The following is a 7,972-nucleotide window of genomic DNA, read 5'->3' on the forward strand; positions in this document are numbered from 1 at the left end:
TACACAGAGGATGAGGCCAAGATGGCATTGGCTAGTCATGAGCATAAACTGCTCATGGGGAATTTTCTCAAGAGTTTGGATGTTGAGACACAAAATCCTAGTAGGGTTATAGGAAAAACTTTTAACATGCCCAAAAAGAGGAAGCTGGATAGTGCTTTGCATGAGGTGGCCAAATCATTAGATTTCTCTCCAACTAGTCCTAGCACTTCTGCTAAATCTGATTTGCTTATTATTGATGTACCAACAGCTCTGAAGATGTTGTAGGAATTACAGGGATTTGTAAGGTATCAGCAGAACAATATGGAGGAACAATTACAAAATATAGCTGAATCTGGTTTATCTAAAGCAATGCTGCACCAACAGTCAGAGTTGGTGGAATCTTTGAAGCAGGAATTGGTAAAGCAGAAGGAGAAGCATCAACAAGAGATGCATGTTTAGTTGCAACTACATCAACAAGAGATAGCAAAGGTTAAGCTCTCCTTGGGAATGTTTCAAGAATGGACTAAGGACTTGGAAGGCAGAGTCAATTCTGAGCTGGATCAGGTGTCTGGCAGAAATACAGAGTTGCAGGTGGAGAATGAAATGTTACAACAAAGGTTGAAACCTTTGGAAGCTCTGGAAAAGCAAGTATTAGCTCAAGAAGATATCAATGTTTTTGGAGTACTCATGGATGAAGGGGATCTCAATCTAGTAAGGCAACAGTTGGTTGAGGGGATGCAGGCTGTTTGGAAAGCAATGAGAGAAAGGATGACATCAATTATCAAGTATCCCTATGAGGCTGTAAGATCAGGCCTCATCAGTTCTCTTGAAGCTGCCTTATTAGAGACAATGGAATCTCTAAAGAAGGAAAAAGATGTAGTTCAAGGATAAACAGTTGCAGGTGGATGAAGAATTCATGGTACAAGGTGGTTCTGCACTTAAAAAACTAGTGCATGTTTCTGTTCAAACACTGCAAGCTGCTGGGGAAATTCAGAAGTCAAGTGGAGAATATTTTCCAATGGAGGTTGAATATCAGAAGGAGATTATAGATGCTGCAAATATTGAAGTTCCAGAACTAAGTGCAGCAAAGAATGAGGACATTGTAGTGACTACAATTCAAGAAGCTGATACTGAAACAGTTCTCAAAGATATGTTTGAAATTTAGGAAGGTCAGGACTTATTTTTTCTATCTCTTGCTGATCAAGGGATATGTGGATTCGAGTCAGATTTCTGAGAAATCCACCACCGGGCTGTGCCATGTGTTGACAGGCATATCAGAGTGCCAATTTAGTAGTTAGTCGGAAGTGCTTCATCGGATGTAGTCAGTCGGATCTTAGTTAGTCGGATGTTGTTTAAATCGGATATTTAGTAGTTATGATATATCAAAACACCATATTAGAGAGTACGAGACTTTAGAGCCAATTTGAAAATCACCAATTCCTTGAAGATTTGTCCATATGGACAAATCTCCAACTACCTTTTAAGATCAAAGCCTTCCACAAGGTAGCACTTGGAGAGCTCTTCCAAACCATGCTCTCAAAGTTTTGGTTAAGATTTGTCCATGTGGTCAAATCTTACACTTGTTTTCAAAGTGGGAATTGGGAAATTCCCACATACACTAATATGGTCTTTCAAGACTGAGGTTGTTATTACCAGCCTGTTTTGTATGGTGGTTATAAGTCGGTTCTGGGAGTTGTGATAGCGCAGTTGTATTCAGAGATGTAGTAGCTCTTCTTGATCAATGAAGTACTCTTGTTATCTTAATTCTGAGTTATCAAATTCTTTCTATCTCTTACCTTCAGTATGAGGTTAGTACTTCTGTGTAATATTTCCGAGTTATGAGATGTTGAAAGAATTGTGATGCACTAGTATTTCTTGTGTTGATGAACCACAACAGAAAGAGAGAGAGTAGATAGAGAAAGAGAGGAGAGAGACAAAGAGAGATAGAGAAAGAGAGGGAGAGAGGGAAAGAGGGAGAGAAAGAGAGAGATAGAGGGAAAGAGGGAGAGAAAGAAAGAGAGGGAAAGAGGGAGAAAGCGAAGGGCAGCCCATCCCCAAGCTTGGAGGGTGTAGGTAGAAGACAAGGGGTTCCACTTGTAAAACGTGTTGATCTATGTTTTGCAATAACGGGATGAAGCGGCTGCCTCAGTTTGAGAGGCCAATCTAGTACATGGTGGATGTTGCTGGGGTCGCTCTTGTGGACGTATGCGAAGCCCGAAAAAGTGGTGCCCAAGTCCAAATCCACCATGACCTTAGCCGAGACCTCCATGCCTCGGTAGAAGATGTTGTCCATGTTTGGCTTCTCATCTCTGAGAGTGCTTGCTTTACATGGAGGCACAGACATGACTCTAGGATGGAGAGAGCGAGACTCAGTGAGAGAAATAGAATAACTTATTGCATTACATTAGAATTGTAATGTTACGATCAATTGATCACTTAGATGTTGAATTTAGGTGCAGCCAACACAAAACGATGGCTATGTTTACAACCTTAACATATATATGTGTGTACATGTATATCTGTTTATGCATGTTTATAGGCACTAAGTACGGGAGCATAGCATCCGAAGGTTAGACGCTTCCTCTTGGGTATAGTCCTTTTTTAGTCGTGGCGTTGCGGTCATTGAGTCACTCATGAATGGATTACCCCAATATACCTTTGGTTTTACCATGGTTGAGACTGTGATGATATCTAAAGAGGTGCAGTTGACCTTTGGTACTACTAGCCTCTACTTAGGTCTACTAGTATGTGTATATATCTACATGTTTGTGTGCTAATATATATATCCTCTGGGAGAGAATTGTAATGTTATGATCAATTGATCACTTAGACGTTGAATTTAGGTGCATCCAACACAAAACAATGGCTACATTTACAACCTTAACATATATATCTATTTATGCATGTATGTAGGCACTACGTACGAGAGCATAGCATCCGAAGGTTAGACGCTTCCTCTTGGGTATAGTCCTTTTTTAATCATGGTGTTGTGGTCATTGATCCACTCATGCATGGATTACCGCAACGTACCTTTGGTTTTACCACGGTTGAGACTGCGATGATATCTAAAGAGGTGCAATTGACCTTTGGCACTACTAGCCCTACTTAGGTCTACTAGTATGTATATGTATCTATGTGTTTATGTGCTAATATAGTTGTGTACGTATTTATTTATGAGTGAGTAGGGTGAAAAGATTAATCTTATATTGCTCTTTGTAATGTAGATGTCAGACAACAGACCAACTAGTGAGGAGCAGCCAGTTGGCTTTTCTTTTGGTTGGTTTACAACTCAAGTGGGCTCCCACCCGGGGTGGACATCGCCTCCAGTGGACTCGAGTCTTGAGTCAGTGACAACAAGCAAAGAAATAAATAATGTTTCTACGTAGTTAACCATAAACCATGAGTGTCATATGTTTTTTTTTTGTTATTTGCAGGCATGGACATCCTACACCTACCCTTCCTCCACTGGTTGTAGATCCTGACTTACAGCAGGCTATCTTTTTACGAGAGCAGTACCTCCATTCGATAGAGGATTTGTTTGGCCGCTACACTTCGCAGGAGCTTGCGACCTACGGTATTTCTCCGCAGACTACACCATGGAGGAGTCAGGGAGGGACTCCTTACCTACAGATCCTCGCACCGATGGCACCTCCCTCTACTCTCCCTTCCTATTGTCCTACTCCTATTCTGTCACAGGGTCCTACTCCCCTTGCATCGCAGGGTCCTACTCCCCTTGCACCGCAAGGTCCTACTCCCATGGCATCACAAGGTCCTATGCCACTCCATTCCACTTTGGCCTCACCAAAACATCGTCGACGGCCTTCCTTTGGCAGCGCGTGTCGACGCTCGTCTCAGGGCAGCGAGCGCTGTGAGAGACAAAGCGGCATCGGATCTTGTGGTTTTGCATGTTTTAAAGTGGCGGGGGAATGGAGTCCCCACTTTCAGAGCGTGCGGCCCCTGACGCAGAGGACAAGGATACTGACACACCCATTCCAGACATGCATGGGTGCTACTACAGGGTTAAATATGGCGGGGAGGTTGATTTCGGCACAGCACACGGCAGGGCATTTGGACGCCATCTACAAATTCTTATACATTCAACGTATAAGAATTGTTTTATAAAGTTCAAAGATCAATTGCCCGATCATGCACAGTACATTGAGGACGCTCTGCTAGCTAGATTTCCAAACACCCCCGATCAACGTTTTTCACAACAATGGTTGGAGGGCTACATAAAGACATTTCTAAAAAATAAGCAGTCCAGTGTGCGGTGCGCAGCAGCCAACCAGGTCAAAGATCCAGAAAGGAGTTTCCGCAGTGGCAACATGGTAGACACGGAGTGGGAGTGGGAAATTCAAGAGAAGAGCGATCAAGCTGCGACGGGCTCATCATATAGACAACAATGCGAGGCCCACGCAAGACAAACTTTCACACACTATGGCTCAGGAGGCAAGGGAGCTTGGAAGGATAAATATGTAAGATTATTTTAATTATAACGTCGATCGGTGATTATAAAGATTGTGGTTGATAATTTGGTATTGTTATCACTAACTTAGGAAAATGTCACTCTCTCTCGACCAACCAGAGAGATGGTCAAGTATCGGGAATATACAAAACTTGATACTTGGCGATGGTTGTTCGAAAATAACCACATCTCTCGCGAGCAATTCGACGCGGCGGTTGGACCACTACAAGCGGTAAGCTTAAACAAATAATTTTGTATCAATTGTTTTGAGCTATGGATAATTATTTAATTTGGTTTGGGTTTATGTAGAGTCAAAGTGATCCAACATACGTGCTTCTGACCGACGACGAGGATTAGATAAAAAAATGTTTTGTCAAAACTTTCGTAAAGTTCCAATGTGGCACAATGTACATACAACTATTTACTTTTTATTGTAACTTTTTTAAATAGTTGATCTTCTACATTTTTAATTGTCAAGGTAAAGTAAATTTAATTTTAGCTCTTTGGTATTTTTAATACTCTTCCAAAAACAATTGATGTCTTATTGTTTTATGCAGGTCAAAAATAAAGGTACTCATTTGGGCCACCCAAATTTGGGTGGCCCAAATGAGCTCCTTTATTTTTGAATTGGTGTTTGGTGGTAATATGCGTGGTAATAACAATGGCAAAGGTCGCAGTAATAGTAGCGGGTATATTTCCGCGACTATTACCGCGATTATTGCTAACAAACCACTACCGCATTCATAGCTGCGGTTATTGCCGCCCCTGCAAATTTTTCTCTCTCCTTTTTCCTTTGTTTTTCGGTGGCAATGTTAGCGGTTATAGACAATTCCGCTTATAGTGAGTGATGTTCTTACCATCCTACTACATGCAAACTTTTGAGGATGCATTCTATACAAGGTTCTTCACTTTCAGATCCAAGATCTTTGGACCTGTGGTGAAAAATCTTCGGGCCCGATTTGTGGGCTACACAACAATGGAGCTTAATATTCCAATCGACTTTTAGTTTTTGGCTGAAGCAGACAAAAAACTCAAGATAAAGTACTATGATGTTTTTGAGGCCCTCAAGAAGTAGCAAGAAGCCTACAAGCATGAGCACTACTCAATCCCATGAGTCTATGTCAAGGAAAACTCAGACTAGGAGGGGTGGAAACGTTAGCACATAGCTAACAATGGAAGCCTACATATAGACTTTGATGTAATTTCTCACTATTTTGATGACTGTGGACACGCATAGCCCTAAGCCGTTGTAATTCTTTAGATTCTAAATTTATTTTGTAGCTATTATATGATCTTGAGCCAAATAGAGTGGGGCTACTTGCTTCCACATTGTATCAAGCAATCCTAGGATGTTGAGAGGTAGAACTTTTTCCTCATTTTTGAACCTTGAACCTTTGGCTAAGGCATAAAGGCCATTTTTTGTAGACCCTAAAGGAGACTTTTTGGATGATAATCATGACGATTGACTTGCAAAGCACTAAGTACTCTCCTTCTTCTTTCTCAATATCATATCTCCCTTGTGAAGTGTTCGTTTGAAGTGCAGTTGCTTCATTGCATCCACAAGTGAAAGATCTTTGCAGCATTGTGCTTTTCTCATAAAAGAACTTTGTTTTTGTTGTTGCTCACCTACTCCCTAATCTGCTCATAACTCTAGATTACATTAAAAAACTCCATTTTATGCATTGGAGGGGTGTAGTGGTTCATTTCTAAGCTCTAGGGTGTATTCAGAGTCAAAAACAGTTAGCTCAAATCTTCCTTGTAGATAATAAGCACAATTTTGGCAAGTGGAAGCTAGAGCTTTTGTCCCTAGCATCTTTGGCATAGCACAAAGATGCTATAGCACCTTCTCTTTTGTAGCCATAGCACCTTCGACTCTTCTTACACATGCAGATCCTCTAGCATCGTCTTTGTCTTTGCTTCCATCACTTCAATTGTCTTTAACACCATCAAATTAGACCATCCTTGTCTGGCTTGATGCCTCTTCAAGATCTTTTTGTACGACCTCTTGCAAAGGCCACAGTCTTTGCATACAACACATGCCCATCTACTTCCACTTTATCACAAACATCTTCATCCAAGCACTCCATAAATTTTCTTAGTTTCAAAAAATGGACATTCTCTGCAAACAGTTATCTTTTTGAGCTATCCCAAAAGAGTGTGAATCCACACTCGAACATTAAAAAATCCCATCCATGTTCTGCTTGAAACCATCCATCTTTCGCTTCACGTCACCAAGTTGTGTACTCATCATGTGTAATGGAATTTGCCTATTCAATTTGACAGTAGCGGAATTTAATGAGAGTACTTTCAAGAAATGATTTTGTGAGCATAGAGGGTTGACATAATTGAAGATAGAAACATAATCATAGCAATTAGTTAACTTGGCATAGACAATACTTTTGCAAGAGAGAGAATTTAGAGAACATGACAACAGTTGAGGACCGGATTTATGTGGAGCCGGTCCCCCCTCCAATAGGCATTTGTATTATGATTTCTCCCATAAAGAGAGACTTGTTACAATACATTCTTTGTGTTCCTTGTGACCTAGGTGAAGCAATGAAGATGGAAAGCTTCATGCATCACCATCATAGCATAACCTAAACTTGAAGAAAGCTTTAACTATACCAAGCCTCAGTCCCAAGACCTCAAACACCTTCGAAGGTGGAGAGAGCTAGCAAGGAATGAGGGTAGGGAAGAGGAAGAAGAAACATTTCATACGAGAAAGAGCTAGTTTCTCACTTATCATAACTCTTGTGCTAGCATACATAATAGCATAGTAATGAAGAAGAAATAGATGGAAAGCTCAAGCATTGAAGCATGGCTCTTGGATGGATTTGCACTCCATAGCCAAGAGTGTTGGTGTAGGCTCTCAACCTCTACTTGCTTGGAGAAGGAGAGGGACTTCTTGCACTTTGCATAGTACACAATGATAGTGTTTGTGAGTGTGTGTGGGTGAGTATACCCCCTAAGCACACCCCTAGCTTGCTTGGGTCGACCCCCCCTTGCAGCTCATGCTTGAAGCTCATTGGACCCCTCCAGGCCTAGCCAATCACAAGCAGGAGCCATTACAAGCAACATGGGTAGCCTTGGGACAAGTGTCCCCCTTTCCCCTTTGAGAGAGAGGACTTGATAAATGAAAAATAAATTAATTAAATATCCTAAATTATCATTGGACCCCTTGAGTGGCCAACCAATAGGCTTCGGGCACACCATGAGGGCAACATGGGGAGGAACTTGACAAGTGTCCTTGCTACCTCGTCAAGCTGGGGCTTCCCTTGTGTGTGTGTGTGTGTGTGTTCTCTCTCATCCCCCCCCCCCCTTGTAGGCTCGCCCCCCTCCTTGTAGGGATCTTTTTGACTTTGGATGAGCAAGCCCCTTAGTCATCAAGAATGACTAAGCACTTGAAGTAGGGGGTGTTCCCACAAGCATCTCAGGCAAGCTTCTCAAGGCACCTCAAGCACCTTAATCATTGCACAAGTCAAGCACCTCAAGCATGGAGTCAGTCAAGCACCTCAAGCATGACAAGCA

The 7,972-nt window shown here is 41.8% G+C and overlaps 1 protein-coding gene across 1 annotated transcript; it reads left to right on the forward strand.

Annotated features, from left to right (window-relative positions):
• The first annotated feature begins 895 nt into the window (after window positions 1-895).
• LOC147435634 (uncharacterized) lies at window positions 896-1,144 on the forward strand. Its single transcript, XM_086488237.1, has one exon. It carries the CDS (start codon window positions 896-898, stop codon window positions 1,142-1,144), a length of 249 nt encoding a protein of 82 aa, XP_086344363.1.
• The last annotated feature ends 6,828 nt before the right edge of the window (window positions 1,145-7,972 follow it).

The sequence above is a fragment of the Adiantum capillus-veneris genome, chromosome 18 (assembly GCF_014529385.1).
Source record: "Adiantum capillus-veneris isolate H3 chromosome 18, ASM1452938v2, whole genome shotgun sequence".
NCBI lineage: Eukaryota > Viridiplantae > Streptophyta > Polypodiopsida > Polypodiales > Pteridaceae > Adiantum > Adiantum capillus-veneris.

What these genes read in the sequence shown, in the direction of transcription:
- LOC147435634 (XM_086488237.1), top strand. Translation starts at nt 896, where the DNA reads ATGGTACAAGGTGGTTCTGCACTTAAAAAACTAGTGCATGTTTCTGTT.